General features: G+C 42.2%; 1 protein-coding gene across 2 annotated transcripts in view; it reads left to right on the top strand.

The window, feature by feature from the left end:
- Positions 1-2560: 2560 nt before the first annotated feature.
- Positions 2561-19701, top strand: part of col5a1 (procollagen, type V, alpha 1) — a 76387-nt gene continuing 59246 nt past the window's right edge. For both annotated transcript variants that reach the window (XM_071924047.2, XM_071924046.2), the window contains exon 1: positions 2561-2923. In XM_071924047.2, the coding sequence (XP_071780148.2) occupies positions 2824-2923 (100 nt within the window). In that variant the 5' untranslated portion in view covers positions 2561-2823. The remainder of the gene's footprint in view (positions 2924-19701) is intronic.

Genomic DNA, 19701 nt, shown 5'->3' with positions numbered 1-19701 from the left:
TCTCTCTGGCATTCTTACCCAACCTGACACCAAGAAAAGTGGGGAAAAAAGGACAAGCAGAGGGGCTGAGGAGAGGGGGTATGGAGCTCTAAACAGAAACACTGAGGCACTAAATCACAATTTCCCTCTGTTTTCCAAACTTAATGTCCCATCTTTTGTCTGACAGTGGCTTTGGGGAGAGACCTGTTCAGTCAGCAAGTCCTCAATGGAAGCATAGCTGTGGTGGCGAAATGGTCCTCTACACATGGCAATATGTAGAGGACAAATAGGATAGGATAAAATAGGAGGATAAATATATGCATGGAGATCAATCATTAAGTTTTTGGTTGAGAAAAATTTTAAGGGCACAAGTGAAAGCCTTGAACAGGAGTAGTTGGAGACCCTGAGATTAGTGTGGTGTAGGCATAAAGCTGCCCTAAATGCAGGGCTCGGGCCATAATTTGCCTATAATGGTTAAGTGGTCAGGCAGTTTTGAAAGGCCAGTGCCTTCTTGCTGTGAATATCTTCTCCTTGATAAGAAAAAGTTTTTAATTTGATACCACTGAATCGAACATTTGGTCGCTTGTGTTTTTTGTTTTGTTTTGTTTTGTTTTGTTGCGATGCTATGTTGCGTTTGTACTGTGTCTGTACAGCATGGAGTCCAAGACAAATTTCCCTAAGGGGACAATAAAAGTATATCTTATCTTATCTTATTTTATCTTACATACTATGTGAGATGCTTTGCAGTTTGTGTATGCATGCAACAAACTGTTGTGTATGCATATGCAAAAGTGTATGCATGTGGGGACACGGATGACTTGAGGTAAGACTCTAACGGGGAGATGAAGGCTAAAAAGAAAATGGTTGATGTTCATCTTATTCAGCTTGGACACGTGTCTTTACCCAGTGCCATGGGGTATGCATGTGTGTGTGTGTGTGTGTGTGTGTGTGTGTGTGTCCGTGCATGTGTGTGTGGGTTCATGCATATGTTCATACAAATGTTTAGTGTGTGTACATTGATGACAGTTGGCTAAAAGAGGATTTCAGGTGTATAGTCTTGTTCCTGTCTGAATGCTCCTGTCTGTCAGTGGAGGAAGCCCCTCACTCGGCCCTGTCTGTCTGGGTGTTAGAGGCCTGTATAAAGGCCTTTTTGATACTTGGATAGTGATGCAAGACAAGTCTTTGATCCAGATGCCAGCCATGAAGTCAGTCTCAAATTCTTGCTGGTGAGTGGGGCAATCTTTATTCTCCATGGTGCTTTAACTGTATTCAAGACAATTTCTTACTAATCAGGAAAGAAGTAGTAGGCTAAAGTTGATTTCCTTGATAACTCTTGTCAGTTGTGCAAAATAATCCAGCACTTGCACATCTGAGGTATTTGACATTGTCTGGCTTTAGTACCTCTGTACCAACTTCGGTGTGACCTCTGAGCGTCCACTTTCAAACTCACATCCCCCACGCATTGCAGAATGTGACACAGTGTCAGGTGTGGCCACCATTGAGATCCCTGTCCACTGTGCTGTCTGTTTACTGTGTTTACAAACCAACTTTTACTGGGCAGTTAATGGAAGACTGCCCCCCACTGGCTCACACATATGACAGCTTACAAAGGGCAGCTGCATTTTTGGCCGTTCTTGGCACTGCAACAGCAACAGCAAGACGGAGGCGTCTGAAGCCACTGTGGCCAGAAACAAATCAGGAAGTTACACTTGTGTGTTTAAAGGATGTAGGCCGAGCAATTCGTTTCCATGATAGAGTCACATATATGCTGTTCCATTCACCATTGTGACTATTAAAGCAAAACAAACAAATATATATATTTATATATTTAGGTTACATTGTTAATGCCACCTCACATTTGACTTAATCACAGCCTACATGTTTCATGTTTAAATGGTTGTTTGAAGAATGATTATCGGCTCAACAATGGCGGCCAGTAATAGAACTGGGCAACAGAACCAACTGGTTGTTGTTTAGTGTTTGATGTTGATAGTTATTGCTTTCTTAATTTCCTTTCACGATAAAAGCTGTGCTCCAGTTGTCAAGGGTGCCAGTGTGTGCTTGGCTTTTAATACAGGACTTATTCTATTATTAAATACAGCAACACCTTAGCCTTTTGTGACCAAATATATAATCTACAATGCATTTATACTGTGATGTACTGTACATTTGATGTCCTCCTAAAGAACTAAAATATTACACAAATTATACAACAAAGTCATGCAAATGAAGTTGCATGACTTAGTTCATTATGTGTTTTATAAGTGGTTTGCTTTTCCCGCTCCGGCACTCTCCTATAGAAACAGATAGATTAGAATAGATGTTGTATGGAAGGGAGCAACAGATTTAGGAGCGCAGTGAATGTAGGCGTGAAACTTTCCCTCAACTTTGTCCTCCCTCCCCCGGCCCAATAACAGGGCTGGCTCTTTTATATGGACTCCTCTGATTTGCCTATCTCCCCTGTCCGCAGAGTGAGTGACAGCCAGGGGGGGGGGAGAGATTTTTTTCCTTGCCCCGTTGGACTTGTAGGGGCTCTACGTGACGAGGGAAAGAGGGGGCAACACTTCTGATCGGAGGCTCGGCGGTGCAGGATAGTTCAGACGAGCAGAAGAGTGGAGAAGACGAGTGCGGGAGAGAGGGTGTCCCACCGTCAACTAGCTGGAGGAACCCACACTAAAAAAAACTTATGGCTGCTTGAGAAATAACGATACATCCCCCCCCCCCTTTTCTCTTTCTCTTGGACTTTTTGCTTTAAGTTCTGCCCTGATCAGAAGTTGCTGCAAGTCTAATTAGTTGCTCTCAGTTGAAAAGTTAATCCACTTGCCGTGGACGTCTCTGGCGGTCATGGATACCCATATAAGATGGAAAGTAAAACGGAGGATAAGGGACGCCCAAATCACTATAGCGGTGATTTTGCTTTTCGTCACATCGCAAGCAAGTTCAGGTAAGATGCAGTTCAGAGGATCACTTTCTGGACGCGGTTTGTCGCAGCTGGGCGCGTTTGGATCACACTGGAAAAGTTTCCCTGTGGAATAGAGTTGATGTCCGCCACTCCTCCTAAACTCATCTCGGTGCCTTCACTGGTGCCTTAAATGCCGTGAATAGTTTCATGAACAATATGGTCAGTCCGACACTATGGGACTTGTCAAAATGTCAAAAAGACTGGATCTATGTCGCTCTCTGAGTCACAGCGTTTTCTTTGGAGATGCAATCGAAGTCTGACATTTTGGCATTGGCGACTTATTCTGTCGACATGATATTATCTGGTTTTGGTGAAATTGGTTTGCACTGTAATTGCAGGCTACTTAAGCTCCCAAACGTCTGTTTAATCAAACTTGTGGCAACTTCTATAATGCCCATGTGTTGAGCATAAACAGTATGAGCCATTTGGCATCTAGATGCAGGCCTAAACACATCATCTAAAAGTCTTGTAGTGGCTAATTATCTGATTATCATATGGATCAGTACTGGGATGACCACATTTAATTGATAGCATATCACGCTAATTAATGTCCCTACATTTATAGCATATAACATCATTTATTGATTTTTTTTTCTCGCTAATTCAGTGCCATGCCAGGCTGCATAGGCTATTTACAACCTTAGATTTTATTCGCAAAAGATATCACATATGAAAAGACTGCAAGACTTAATCTTTCAGATGTGGACTAGGTCTTTTGCACATCTCTCCATGTGTTGCAACGTAACTTAGTCTTTGCTCTGGAAAAGTTCAGGAAAGTTCAAAGAGTTTTTTTTTTTTTTTTTACATTTATGAGGATGAGCATAATGTTCATAAGAGGGCGTGGCCCTAGCTCGTCTGAAGTGGTAGGGTGGAGCCGCCTAAGGGAGACAGACATCAGGACACACAATTCCCAAAGCTCTATGTAAAGGTTGAAATACCCACAGTGTTTTACCGATTGCATTAAACAAAGCTTCACACGCTTCTCAGTGACAATTTAACATTTCTCAAATGTGAATTTGCCATTTTAACTTGATAATATCAACTAAAACTGATATCCAAGATGTTTGATATATGATTTCTCCTCCATATTCTTCATCATTTTTCATTATCATGAGACACTTTTGCATGGGGCTGTTGTGTCCCTTGGAAGTTTAGAGGTCGTGGACAGACACAGTGCCGGGGCAGTGGGGCTCGGGTCTGGCCTACATGTATTATTAGCACCTTGAGACTGCCGTGCATGGTAGGTGGTCTGCTGTTTGCTGTGTCACAGCCCTTGGAGGTAAACAGATGGCCTGCTCTGTCTCCAAACCTTCATGGTCAGTTAGAAGGTCTCTGAATTGAGCTGGATTGTAGGTCTGAATGAGAATGTGATCGCTAAGGTGTCTGACTGAGCCAGATGCTCAGTTCAAACCTAAATCCACCGATTTATGTTTAATGAGACAGATGAGATGTTATAGGCTACCAAAGATTAGATGTAATTTCAAAGAGGTTTTAAATGCTAGCATGGGCTATACTGTTAAAGTAATTTCCCATTGCAGCTTGTGTATTTTCATGTTGTATAACCACTGGTTATTAATTGAACCCAGCTTAGGCCACTGTATAAGTGTTGGATCCAGGTCCGGGTCATTTCAGATGATAGAGGAGTTGGACTGGAGTTTTAGTGAGACTTTAGAGAACATGGGATTGAATGCACTCGGATGCTGCTGGCTGGATTTAATTGGCTCTTAAAAACCGACAGAAAGCAACCAAGGGTCTTGTAAGTGATCCACTAGGGTCCTGCTGCACTTCCTGAAACTTGACACTTGACAAATGCAGCATGAGAATACTTTATGACTTGACTGTTAGCAACATGGTTACTACTGTACATAGCGCAGCTTTTGTTTATGCCAACTATCTTTTTTTTTTAACTTTCAAATTTCAGATTTTAAAAGCATATTTACTTTCATTCATTCTTTTCTCAATAAAGCAGTCAACAATTAAATAATGAGACATAATCCTTTTTTTAGAGTTTCAAATTCAAAACGTTTAATATTTCCAGTAATGCTGAGTTGACGCTTTGCATGTGAAAGCTCTACCCCGTCAGGGCAGACAAACTATACGATTATGTGGTAATTAGACATAATTAGGCAGTTTGTCAGCAGTAAAGGATGCATCTTGACCCAAACCAGATGACCTGTTAGCCGCAGGGCTGAGAGAGCCTCGATGTACGTTCATCTCAAGGCTTGCAGAGTTAATCTGGGCCAAAGGAACCAGTCTCTACCTAGTGGGCTCTCATAAAAATACAGGTCACAGTATAAATTGCTTTACAGGTGTGTTTTGTGGCCATATGAAGAAGTTGTTATATTTAGCAACTAATTTATTTAAGCAGTTACTTAACTGATCTAAAAATATACCATGAACAAAAAGATTAAAATATTATTCTACATGTTATGGACCATATTGTACTATTGATCCAACACCATATAGGTAACAAGTATACTTACTATTTAAATTACATGCTATATTCAGAACCTATTCACTTAACATTTTATATTGAATAAAAGGTTTATAAAGAAAGTAGATTCTCTTAAATTGTATGGGTTTTACATAGTGATTACATGCAAATGAAAACAATTAAGAAGAGAGTTTAGGCATTTATGATAATGACTACAGATACAAATTCAAAGTGCAATATTTTCACTGTACAGTTTATAGAATTGATGTCACATCTTTGCCTTTAGCTGTAATCACCCTTATATTGATGTTCATGAGCTCGGCTTGTTCAGTCATTGCGTTGTGTTTCTTGCCTTCTTCTAGATGATGGAAAAGCAGAAACATAAGTAGCTGTTTGTCTATTGTCTTTAATCATTTAATGATAATTACACGCCTATTATGCAGAAATGTTTGTGGTAAATTCCGGCGTCTTAGTTTCCTGCCATCTAAACAGTCTCCACAAAGAGTTTACAAAATCCTCAGAGCAAGACAAACATTTTCAATTGCACAAGGTTTTTGCTCTACTGAGCCTCACAAAGGCAAGCATGTGAAAATGGTGACATCGAAGTTCAACTCATGGAAAAGCATTTAAGCTACTGTCTATCTTAAGAGTAATACTAACATATTTGAAGATGGGATCAGCTGTATGTTTTGAAATATTGAGACAGCTTTTTCTCAAAATGGATGTGTAGGATTGTACAATGAAGAAGTTCAGTTGTTTGCACATTAGATGTTTCAAGTGAACAGCAACTTGAGGTCAGACAGGATCAGCATGCTGAATATAAGTCAAGCTCCTGTTATTCAGGGTAGGTTGCCTTCCCTTCGGATTAATGAGGATACCTTGCTTTAAACCAAGGTGAAAGGTGGTAATAACAGAAAGCCAATAAGGCAGAGATGTCAAGAATGGGAGGAGGGGTCAGAGTTCAAAGGGTGAAGGTCATGACTTTCAGATTGCCACTGCTGTCAGGTTTACAGTTTCATTGCCTGAAGAAAGGAATTCTTGTTGTGGAATCAAAGTCGTTGAACCTCCAGTGCTCCTGGGTTCGCAAACTCCTCTGACTTGTGGAGGTCAGAGAAAGAAAAACGAAGTGCAGCATGGGAATATGTTTTCGGACAAGACTGCATGTGTTGCTTTTTATGAATAAAATCTCTGCAAAGTTTCACATTGGAACTCTGTACCAATGTTTCTTGACAATCCCATTGACAACTTTAGCCTAAGTGAAAGTGAGGATGAAGAATTAGAAGTGAAAACAACAACGTAGGTAATGAAGGTCACTTTGTCTTTCTAGTTTCCAGCAACTGACTTCAGGACCAGGATTTCAGATGTCTTGACTGAACAACACTCATTTAAAAGCAATATAATTCCAGGACCTCCTAGTGTGAGGTCTTAGTTTGTTGTCTAGGCTGTTATATGACCAACATGCCTGGTGTGGACCAACTCTGGGTTCTTCTCCAAAAGGTTTCCTTTGTGTTTCTACTGAGTAGTGTTTTGTACTTAGTTCCGTAATCAATGGAGCCTTTTTCACAAAGCTTTAAAATTTTGTTTTGGCTTTTTTCACTGTGGTTTGTTATCATTAATTAAGTAAAAGGTTTTTGGATTGTCTACGTCAATAAGAGACATTCCCCTAGGACTAGAACCTACTTGTCAAACTACTTTATTCATCAAAAATACTGAAATAACATTCTTTGAATACCTTGTGCAAATGAAAACAAGGATGGATTTGGGCCAAAGCCACTCATGGTAAAAAAACTACCGTGCTGTATGGACCAACGGATATGGTAAGGAATCAGGAAATTTGATTAATGAATCGAGATTTATGCTATATTTTAGGAATTGGTATTTGTTTTTATCCTCATGTTCTTTAAAAGGGGATAATAAGAAAAGGCCTTGCTGTTTCACTGTGCTCATTCACATCTGGATCCGATAAGTTCCATTGTGCTGTCTGCTTAGCTCTCCAAAAAAGGCAGAAAAAATGTGTTCCAGATGTTTTCATCCCATTCCTGGTGGAACAGAAAAAAAATACTGTTGCATTTTTCAAAAGAAAAATACACCATTCTATGCTAGTTTTAAAGAATATTTCTGGTCAAAAAACATCTGCACCCCCATAGGTGGGTTTTGTCAAGATTATAGCAGTGCCTTGCATTTCAGGCAGGTTTGCACATACTCATCCAGGGTCATTAAAAGGTTCTTTTTGTTTAAGCAGGCCAACTTTATGACAGGGTTAAAGGTCGAATACAGCTGGTCCGCAGCTGTTTTTCATTTACAATCCCTTTATATCTGAACAACTCCTCTTCAAAGGACAGTTATATAGATCAACGCAACATTTTGCATTCTGTCACAAGTCAAAAAGTTCTTTAGGAAGCCATTAAATCCCATAGGAATGATGGAATCTGTATAGTGTAGAATGTTGTATAAATCCCTGGATTTACAGGACACCAACAGTCCTTTAGTCCTATATTCAGGCCCTATATAACTAAGGCATTTTTCATAAAGTTACTGCCACACCTGTGTATGTGATGGAATGAAAGGACGAGGATATAACTGTTGCAGCCTTTTGTTCACTGGCCACAAATGTTTTTGTTCCAAGGTCTGGGAATAATCTTAACCTCCCAAACTGACTTGGCTAGCTCTTGGTGAGAGGCAGACACCAAATATGCCTTTGCCTTATAATCAAGCAACAACGCAATAATGAGGCTGTTGAAATGAAGAAAGATGGCTATCACTTGCTCCCATCATTAATCATTGCTAGTCTGTACTGAGGAAGCCAGACATGTAGCTTAAGCTGCAGTTTTTTCAGTAGGTTATTTCTTACTCACCTTAAAGTGGGAATCCTAAGGTTTTGTTCAACCCAATCAGATAAGTGGTGTGAAAAAGCGGTTTCTTGTGTGTGTGGCTATCGCCATGGTGCCGAGGAAGGAATCTGAGCTAGCTGGACTGTGGAGAGAGGCAGTGACCCTGCAACTGCATGTGCCACTTCAGCCTGTAAATGCAGGCATTGTGGAAAGGACTCTGTAAATCAGCTCTAATGCCTGATAACAAGATGGGTGATAAAAAAAATATGCAGGGCAAGCCTTTGACCCGGTGTCAGAGTTAAGGAGATCCTTTGTGTGACACACATAGCACTTTTTTTTTGCCATGTTCTAGACAGTAAGATGTCTATTCCTTTCCAGACACATTAAGGGTCAAATAATACGCCCGATTTTAACTTCTCCCTGTGCTCCATGCTCATGACACAGTGTGCCTGATTTGAAGCCAGTTACAGTGGGTTTTCTCCAAAGGTATTGAACAGGAGATTGTTGCTTGGCCATGGCTAGTGTCTGCTGTTGAAAAAGACACGGACAAAGATGGATCAGATCATTTAAATTCCAAGTTGCAGGCGGGAGAGATGAGGTGTTCACTTCTCCGCTCACTGACAGACAAAAGGGAACAAAATGGAGGCAGTGATGTCTGAACTTTCAACACAACATTTTTTAAAGATGGATTTGGCCACTGATGCGGTATCTCATGCCATAACTCTCACTCTTGTCTTTGATTTTTTTAACAGTATGCTTTGTTACAGCATGTGGTCTATGGCAAGGTGAAAGTAGCTCTGGTCCAGCCTCGGAGGCGGAGTATTCACTTCAGCTGGGAAACAGTACTTTTCTCTGTAATGGGGTATTATAATCATTGAGCATGGAAAGCAATGTATGACTCATCCTTTCCAACCCCAGTCCCCCTTCCCCAGTCCTAGCCTCGCCACAGCCTGGGCAATAGAATACTGAGTGTAAGCATTTTTTTTCCTAGTAGGGGAAATAGAGAGATTTCTGGTTTCTCCAGAAACTTCACTGCAGTCAGAACTATTCTATTTTTACTTTATTAGGTGATAAAGTGCGTAAGAGTTGTAATGGAAAGGCTGCATAAAAGTGAGACACACAGCCAGCATGTGCTTATTCAGCAGTATTTTGTAATTAAGCTTAATTAATTATGTTATGTGACAATCAGGGACCAAGCTAGTGTTTGATCACAAAAAAATTCATTTTACAAATACATTTCACTTACTTAAGACTTACACTCTGACGTGAAGTCCATGGTTGATTTTGATGAGTCATGGTAATAAGTACATTCTCTCACAGTTTCCATTCACCCGCAAGGCTGCAATTGCTGAAGAATGGCATTAAGGTGTCAGTAAGAGATGAAGTGATGGTTGGCTTGGCTGTCACTGCAAGACATGCAGATCAGTTGGCACTGCATGAGTTGAATATGATTATGGCAAACTTTCCTTTCCCCTGGCTGCAGCTACACTGAAATTTATTATTACTATCACAAGAACAATGATTGATAGTCTAAGTGTTCACATTCCCTCCATCATTTTCTTTCCACACCTCTTTTTAACTCTCTCATTACCTTTTTCATCTGCGCGCTCTCTCTCTCTCTCTCTCTCTCTCTCTCTCTCTCTCCTATTCTCTCATTCTCTTTTAGACATGACAGTCTATGCATCTTGAAATGCTCCTTTTGATGTATGACTTACATTTTGTCTCATAACACTTTCAATATACAGTAATAATGTCAACAACATGACTTGATTTCAGTAGGGCAATATAATTCCCTCAGAACCAGAAAAAAGAGCCTTGTTAATCATATTTTTGTAGAGCTCGATTTTAGTTCATACTTGCTGCTGGTGATATTGGTGCCAACATATTGATTAAGTGGGCCAGTCACAACATTTCTTTGCAGATGTTTTTTGTTTTGGGTCATTGAGTTCACTGATGATGACATGGAAATGAGATGTTCCGTCAAAAAATGGAGGCATTAGTTTGGTTTTTACTGTGCCTTTGTAAGAAAACATGATTTCCATCATTTCCTAAAATGCAAGACTGTTGAGATGCTTAAGTTTGACCGTTTGTAAATGTTGGAATGTCCTTAACAAAGTTGAAAGTTTAATTATAGTACAGGTTTTCTTATTTAATAGCTTTAGTTACCTGATCATTATTCAGTCTCAGTGTGTATTGGCATTGGCGTAATGGTCATCTCTCTGTCAGGCTGGAGGACGGGAAATGGTTCTGTAATGCGAGTGCTGCGGTGCCAACAGCCGGCCCTCAAAACCATATCTGCTGGGACAGAGAGAGGGGGAATTAGGAAGCTAAAAAAGCAAAAAACATGAGAAAAAACACAGGAAAACATAGTTGTTAATGGAGATCCGACGAGACAGAGAGGCTGATGCAGAGGAAGAAAAAGCTTCAGTGAGGGTAGAATAAACACAAGCAAAATTAAAGAGCGGAAGAGGTGATGAAAAGCGAATGAGTGAGGAGCGGAATACACAAGAGAGACCTACAAAGGGAGAGAGGACGGTGATCACATCTGTGTGCCTCGAGAGTGCCATTCCTCTACTGTCCTGCTGTAAACGGAGCATTTGAAAGTGCGCCCTGGAAGCTTGAGTCAGTTTTTCCATCTTAGTCTGCGGCGGATAGCAGACAGTGATTTATCTTCGCTGCTCCGAGCTTCAGCGTGGAGACAGTGAAGTAAACCATCTGGTATTCCCCCTGTTAAAGCAATAAGAGTCCAGCTAAAGCAGGAACTCTGGTCAGAAAAGCCCTGTTCTCTGGATCTTTTGCCTCTCTCTGTGTGTGTGTGTGTGTGTGTGCATATGCGTGCACACGTAAGCATAATATTCTGTGTGAATCTGTCTTTTACTGTGTCTGGGCATGTCTATTCGTCTGGCTGCTTGTCTTTGTCCATTTCTTGTGTTTTTTATCTTGTTTGGCGTTTCCTGTTATTTGGCAATTAGTGGCATGGAGTTATTCCCGTGGAATCTCCTTCTGGCCGCTGTCCCTCAACTCATGATGGGCATCAGAATGGTCTGGGAGTCACGATCGGGGGAAACGAGGGCATCGGCCACGTAAACAAAAAGCCTCTCCTTTCTTCCTCTGCCCCGTCCTCGCTGCCGCTGCCATCTCACGTGCGTCCCCCAGTCCGGGTCACTGGGTCAGCGTCTATCTGGAGATGTTTGTGTTTTTCAGCCGCTTACTCTAACAGAAACAGAAACGACACATGCCACTTTTGCATGTGTGCCACTCTAGGTGTGATCTTTATGTCTTTGCAGTTTTGTGTGTGTGTGTGTGCGTGGGTGTGTGCGTGCGTGTGTGTGTGTGTGTGTGTGTGCGCACTTTCCAGGAAAGCTTAGGTGTAGAGGTGCACCGAGTGCCAAGAAATCAGGCTGACTGCGGTGTGGTAGGCAGTAGGTTTAATTAAGCTGAGGTGAGGAGGTGTGTGTGATTGCTTGCCATCTTGCTGACATCCATCTGAGTTTGTGCTGACATGAGTTCATGTGTGTGTGTGTGTGCATGCATGCGTGCGTGCATATGTGTGCGTGCATGTGTGTGTTGGTGCACATGCATGTCTGCATTAGTGTGTGTTCCCTCACAGGATGTCCATGCAGTGTATGTAATGCGTTTAATCTAGCAAGCGTAATGCCTGCCTGCAGTATAATTGCCAGCTCTGATCACATGAAAAGCAGAAGCAACAAGTTATGGTCAATGCTGATTGAGTTGTGTCTTATGTTTTGAGGGTGGGAGAGTGAGCGGATGCTGCCATCTTTGATCAAAGAGATTGAGCGAATGCATGGTTGATAGGTTTGGACATGATATGCTTCAGGCACTTTTTGAGACAAGATGCTTTGGGCTTTTGTGGTACTTATGTCCTGACCTTTTAGACTTAGAGTCAGGAAAGCCAGGGCCTTAAGTCTGACCCGCTCATTTCACAGTGAGGCTCAAAATCCACCACACACGTCACAGCTGGCATCGCTCAAAGTTGGATAACAGAATCAGGTGAAATCCAAAAGACTCTAACTTACACCCTCCCTGTCTGAGATGCACTCTAGGAGGGGGAAGTCTCTCATTGGGCCTTCTTGTTTTTGGCTGTGCTGGCTTCCAAGAAGCAGGGTCCTCTCTATGGCTGCTAATTACTCCTTGTCCTCAGCGCCAGGTCAAGCATGTGCCTGCAGAATCAGGCCTCACTTCAAGACGGGCTGGAGGAGGAGGATCGGGGGCAGCGAAAGAGGGAAGAATGTTAATCCCCCCCTATGAAAAAGTCCTAATTCACTGGTCCAGCACCCCTCCTTCTGTCAAATGAAATGGTCCAGTCTGGAGTCACTGAATGGCGTTACATTAGTTTGTATGTATGTGTGTGTGTGTGTGTGTATGTGTGTTTCTGAAAGGGGTGGAAATTGAGGGTGGATGGATGGGTTAGGGGATTGGGATCTGCGACAGTCCTGGCACCGGGCCAAAAGCAGGATTATGAATCTGGCATTCAAGCTACTGTTCAGGGAAAGAGAGAAAAAAAGAAGGTAGAACAAGAAAGAGGAGTGAAATGGGGAGGGGAGGATATTTTCAAAACCACATCATACTCTCCAGAACAGTCTGTCGTAATGTAAACTTTTATCACAGAGTTTAAAATATCTCTCACTTATGCTGTACAGTGTACTTTTATGAGTTCATTATCCTTTACAATGCTGCCACCTCATGAATCCAACCCGTGTCTGGCAAAACAGACCCATAAAAGGCTGAAAACAAAGTTACCCTCTCTCTTTTAACACCATCAAAACAAAGCGACAGCGCTTTGCTTGCCACTTTGTACTGCACACATGCCTTTCTACTGTACACATAGTAGCAGGGAGCACTAAAGTGAGAATAAAAGGAGGTGCTTTATATCCCACCCCTCTAAGTGTCTGATGTTCAGATAGTGAGAGCAAGATCAGTGTAGTTCCAGTGAGTTATAATGCTATGAAGCTATAAAGCCATAGTGTGTAAGAGCTTTAACATGAGGAACCCATAGTTTGATGAAGGTTTTATCTTGAAAATTTAAAGAAAACCACATTTGATGCCAGTTTTCATCATTGAGGAAAAGGTGAATGAATTCTAGGTGAATTCTGTTATTTGGTGACCCAAAATTAAAACAGAGGTTCTAGTGCAACCAGTTCAGTTTTTTTTAATACTTATCCATCATGTTCTCTCCTTGGTTGCGCTGTCTCTTTGTTGTGCTGTGGACAACCTGTGGCTGATTTGAGCATTGCAGAATTACTCATGCCTGGATGAGTGCCCTGGTGTGTTAGTGAGAGCCGGCACAGAGGGAAAATTCACAGCACTGTGATGTGTGTGCTGATGCACTGATGAGGGCCATGTAAGGGCAACATGAGAGGGCGACGGAAGAAGACATTTTTTTATGTGCCTATGAAAGAGTTTGAGGGATATACTGTATTTACCGAATTGCTTTTTTATGCCAATTGCATGAAAGAAGCCAGAAGACACACAGGCTAAATATACAAGACAGTATCATACAAACACTTGCTGTCTATGTGCAGAGAACCTGCCTCTTTGAAGTGAGGGGTTGTGGTCAGGGCGTCTTTGCCGAGGGAAAAGCAGCGGAGGTATTTTTAGCAGGGGTGCATCTTGTGCCAGAGGTGTTAGTCTCTCGAGGGAACTGCCATGCTAAGTAGGTAAACACCTCAGCTTAATAAGGTGGGACTGGGACCCATACCTGTGGCTTAGGATGTGGTCAGCACGGTTTCCTCTGGAGGGTTGAATGTCGGCAAGTGAAATGCATGAATAAAGGTGTGTGAATGTGGGTCCAAGTGAGAGGCAAATAGAGTTGATAGTGTTTTAGAGTATATGAAGCACTGGTTTGGTTGTTGATTGTTATGCAGGCTGTAATATTTATTTTTTATTTTATTTTTTTCAAGTTCTATGCAATCAGATAAATCAGTGCTTTACATGCTGAAAAGACACACTGTCACAGCATCTCTGACAGGTTTCTGACAGGTTTATGTATCTGCCTTATTGTGAGGTTGCTGGCCTCAGGACAGAGATACATTATGCTATCCCTTCACCTTCCCCCTCCTTTCCTGTGAGCTGCTAATTGGCCCTCTCCCCCTGGCTGACCCCCAGGTGACCCAGCCTGGGCCTGCGGTTGGTTTTAGATCCATCAGGGGTTGGGGTTCAAATCCCTTCCCTCCGCAGATGAAAATAAGGGATACAATCAGGCCTGGAATTTCATCATTTTAGGGGCAAGGCCACTTGGCCTTTGGTGTTGTCAATTTTTTGAGGGCACAAAGGCCAAATGCCAGGGCAGCAAGGCCATCAAATAAAATGATTTTAAGTCCACGGAAATAATGAATTTAACGAAGCCAGCTACCGGTGTTAGCCTACCTAACATAAAAACATAACATTGATTTGACAGCTAGCTAGCAAGCGTTAGCTAACGTTACGTTTGTTAACATTAATGTTACAAACATTAGGCTATAATACTCATTAGGCACGTCACACTTCTTAGGCCACTGGGTCAGCTATGCTATACGAGCAATGCGTAACATTATATGTTGAGTTTCTTGTCTTATTCGTTCGCTAATTTATCAAACTTTCTTACCTCAGCTCAGTCGACCTTCTCTTCTCAGTTCACTCAGTCACAGCTTTGCGGCATTGGCACATCAGGATGAGTTCGATTAAGTCTCCTCCTGGTTGTCCGGTGCTAGATTTGTGTCAAACTATCATCATAAATAGCCCGGTTTTCCAGCGGTTCATACCAGGCTCGAAATCAAACCCACCACTGGTTATGTGCGCAGCGTTTCACTTGATGTTGCCCAATAAGAATTCAGAATCTCAACAAAAGACACTGGTGTCTAAAAACCGTATTGACAGGAAAGAGGCAGAGGAGAAAACGGCAAAATCAGCTGGGGCAGTGCGGGCGGGGCATCAAGGCCACTGTGGCTGCAGGGCATATCATTTTTTGAGGGGCATAAGGCCAAACTGAGGGGGCACGGCGGCCATGGCCGTCATGGCCCCCGTGAAATTCCTGCCCTGGATACAATAATTATTGGTGAAAGAGAAATTGAAGGACGGAATGTGAGAGAACACAATAGATTTGTTTGATGAGGTAATGGATAGATTGATGGAGGGGAAGAGAGATTAGCAAGTAGGGAATGAAGGGGGGTATCCTGATGACAATTGTTTCCTTCCCAAAAGCTGCTGATCTTTATAGGATTAGCTCGTGTCAGTGTGGATTAGCAAAAGCAACACTCCTCAGCAGGGGTCACGACACAGTTAGCATCGACTGGATGCTCCTCACAAACTTCCTCCTTTTTTTCCCTTCTGCCGCTGAGCACAGTCCAGCGGCTCATGCACTATCCTGGATTGTTATAATACTGTTGCGATACACAATGACTGTAGGCTGCTGCAACAGTCCAAAGGATATTTGTTCTTTCTATCATTCATATCTGTCACAGTTTATGTATTCTCATCATCTGTAAACTAGTTGTGGTCATTTTCAGAAAGTGGCTGTGGCTTGTTGCAAATAGCAGTTAGCTGCTAAATGGAGCTAATTTGCTAACAGCCCCTGTTAGCTTGTAGGTGCTGTTTGAATACTTTATTTACAGATGAGTGTAAAAAAAAAAAAAAAGAACAGCATTCCAAGCACCTTTCCAAACAAATTGGCACTTGTTAAAATCACTGGATTATGTAGTGCCATGTTGACAAGCTATAGCCTGCCATGCTATAAAATACACAGGTGATTTTTGAAGGATTTCTAACACATAAATTAGTATTATGGGGATGGAAATAAATCCTCAGCTCTATTATGGGTAACAGGCTAGGCCTATTTTATGAAGTCAACGTTTGTACCTGTCACTACCAGTGTCTCCAACAGTAGGAAGTATGCTTGGTTGTGTCTATATAAGGAAATGGGGAGCCATACACAGCAGTGGGTGTACATGAGAGATGATTCAGGGCTAGACAGAAAAGGGAGGCAGTGGCTGGTTGGTAAAATAACAGCCTGAGAATCTGGCTCACCAACCAACAATTAAAATTCATCTGCATGCAGAGCTCAGCCATATGAACACTATGACTTTTGGCCAAACTGTCAACACCACATGAGCCAGGTGATTTTGTGGTATTTAGATTTTTGATGGTTAGATTGAATGAGCAATCACTCTTAGTCTATCTGTCTAGCTGCCTGTCTGCTTTTCTGCCTTTCTATCTATCTATCTATCTATCTCCTTGTAGCTTTGTACATTAGTCTGTATGGTAAGTGTGTGTATGTGTGTGTGTTTATGCATACAAGTTAACACATGTATATATAAGCACATATAAGTAAGTATGCATCTACAGTAAATGTATATTGCTTGTCATATAGCCATGCTTTGGTTTCCTGCCTTTAGCCTGTGGCCTTGTGGTCCTAAGAGTCCGTCAACTCTGTCACCGTCTGTGTCTCTGTAGTGGTTGTGTGGTGGCTTTTATCCCTGTCTACCTCTGACCCCAGGCCTCCAGTATGCCATGGGCCTCATGTCTGTGAGTCCTGCAGGGTGACGTGTTGTGGGATGTTGCCACGTTAGGAGAAAAAACTGTGGTGGTATAGCTGGCTGATGTGGCTTTTACAGGGAGCACTGGTGGTTGGCGCTGAGGGGCAAACTATAGGTTTTCCCTCTGCTCAGCCATAGCGGTTGTTTGATGTCACCAACTCAGTTAAAATCAAAAGATAGACTCAGAGATATACTGCATATGAAGATGTGCAATGTGCAAGTTGGTTGTATTTACTGCTGTTACATTAGTGACTGAGAAGCAGCAGTTTCAGAAGCTCCAATTGGATTGCTGAACTGCTATAAGCAGAATATTCTGATACCGATACCAGTCCATGCAGCAATGCAGATTCATAAGGTTCACACTTTAAAATTGTGTGCAACAAGTTTTAGACTACAATAGCATAAAGTGTAGGTGCATAATAGTTCTTTGCCTAGGCACCACAAGTGATCTTACCAAGTGTGTGAACACTGCTCGAAAATTATCAAAAATTGAACTATAAAATTGTTATAATTACATTCTGTAATGAAAGAAAAAAGATTTTGCATTGACTGAAGATAGGTTCATGCCTTTTTACTGCATGCACTGTTGGGTGAAAACATCCCTTTTTTTTCTGTGCCATGGGCCCAGTGCAGATTGGGCAATGCCCAGCGTTGTTCTTTATAGGGCCATAGGCTATGACAAAAAGAATAGGTGCAAAAGACATTTGAATAATTGTGCCTTAAGCCTATGAAACAGGTTTTAGCTATAAAAGCATCAGGCGTTGCGATCTCAGCCAACATCAGCTAACAAGACTAAATTATAAACACTGCAGGTTTTAGCAAGCGCCTCACTTCCTTGCCATATTTGATGAATGAATCTGTCATTAAGCAGTTGTGAATTCATGATGCTTTCCTTGTGCTTCTCAATTTTTATATCCCCCATAATGTCGTTTGAAGAATCGTTTTGCCAAACTCAAAGTGCATTATCATATAACACGTGATTCTTTCTTTAGCCTGAATCAATGATTTAAAGTCCCTGTGCTTTAATGCTCTATCTTCTGACACCGTGTTGATGTGTGTGAAGAAACACTGTGCTAACACTCAACTTACTTTGCAGAAGTTTAATGCACATTGCTAACAGGCAGTCAGACCCCAGAATGCCTCAGTTGCTAAGCAACCGGTGCAACAGATTCTATGCTTGCAGAGAAATTTGCCTCACGCATTTCATACCATAGGATCAGTTCTTAAGATCTCCCAGTTTTACAGACCACAGAGTGATAATGATGTAGAATGAAACTCGATTTTGATTAGTGACCAAACAACATCCCGACAGAATTACATTCCCATTCGCTCTGACAGTCTGACATATTATTACACCATCGTAGAGCTCTCTCAGACTCACTCATTAAACGAGCCTCTATTATCATGGTGAATGATGGACATTTTCTGGCTGGTGGGGGAGTTTCTGTATATCTCTTCATTATGAGTCGATGACAGACAAAGCTGTCTTTTTGTTTGGACCCTTCATCCACTTAAAGAGGCTCTGTCAACCTGTGGTATGCGCTTCCAGGGCCTGTGCATTTAGTTATGTTATCTTTCTGTCATATTTAAAGGCTGGGGAAGGTGGGTTACGAAGTGGATGGGTGGTAGCTGGATTAAGTTATTTATCCTTATGTGTACGTCAAATAAACTGCGACTACGCATCCCAGTGCTTCTGCCTAATATGTCCCCCAGAGCAATGTGATCTCATGCAGGGTTCCACATTCTCATGTGAAGAAATACAATTATGTAGTTAGGGGTTGGGTAATAGCTTTCTTCCGAGACAGGAAGAGTGGGTTGGCTCAGGACAGTGAGAGAGAGAGGGAGAGGGGAGAGAGAGAGAGAGAGAGAAAGAAAGAGAGAGAACGAGCAAGGGAGAGATGAGATGAGCAGCTTGATTGGGGAATCACCACATAGTTTACATTTTTTTATCTGACTCAAATCACACAATTGTTCCAGACTGTTGTGTGTATATGTGTATGTGTACAAAGTGATAAAGGGTGATGATGTTTTGTTTATTTTGTTGACCAGCCGAAACAAGTTACAAGGTGTTTGTTTGTCTGTGTTGTGAACTAATGTTTCTGCAGTAGTTGTCTGTAATTGATATGAGACAGATGCACTTGCAAGTGAAAGATCTTCGGCACTTCTGAATGTTCCCCGGTCTCAAGCGTTCTTTAGCTGTGTTTTTGTCTCATTGACTATAGCATGATACAGACAACATGCAATCAGACCCCACTTGATGAGGAGGAAGTTTTCCCCAGCCCCCCCCCCCTGCAGCTGTAGCGGGACACGTGCAGCTGAAGCGGTCTTAAACGGAGACCTCTCTTTAAGAATGTCGAGGTTTCTTTAATTGATCTCCGCTGCACGTGAGTCCGTGTGTAATGACATCCAGCTGGAGGTTGATGCAGGGCAACGGAGAGTGCAAACACTCTTGGCTCTGCCCATCCACTTTTCCAGCAGCCCTTTCACTCTCAGATGGATGGGGCTATTGAAAGTGTTTTTCTGAACAGAGTGTGTGTGGTCCTTGCAGCCTGTCACTAGGACTGCTTAACCTGTATGTGTGTGTGTGTGTGTGTGTGTGTGTGTGCACTTTCATTCTTGGTTATGTCGAAGGATTACCTTTCTCCCTCCAAGTGCTTCTAGAGGACAAAAATGCATGCTGTGGCATACCATGGTGTGGAATACCATTGTTTCATTTCTTAAAGACCTGTGCCATAAAATCCTTTTGTTGTCCTCCTCCGTTTACTCTACATCCCCCCTCATTTTAGTGTTTGCCTCCTCTAAAACATCCCGTCGGCTCCCAACCCTATGCCGCTTTCCCTATAGACAAGGCCCACGACCCTCTTCTGCTCACATCTTTGCTCGGACAGGGCTGGATGCTAACGTGTGTCATTGTGTAGCTTGTTGTCAGCATCTGGCTGCAGGAACAGCTGTTTGTTCTGGGTG

The sequence above is a fragment of the Centroberyx gerrardi genome, chromosome 2 (assembly GCF_048128805.1).
Source record: "Centroberyx gerrardi isolate f3 chromosome 2, fCenGer3.hap1.cur.20231027, whole genome shotgun sequence".
NCBI lineage: Eukaryota > Metazoa > Chordata > Actinopteri > Beryciformes > Berycidae > Centroberyx > Centroberyx gerrardi.
The sequence above is the reverse complement of the archived record's forward strand: the minus strand, read 5'-3'. Positions and strand labels throughout refer to the sequence as shown.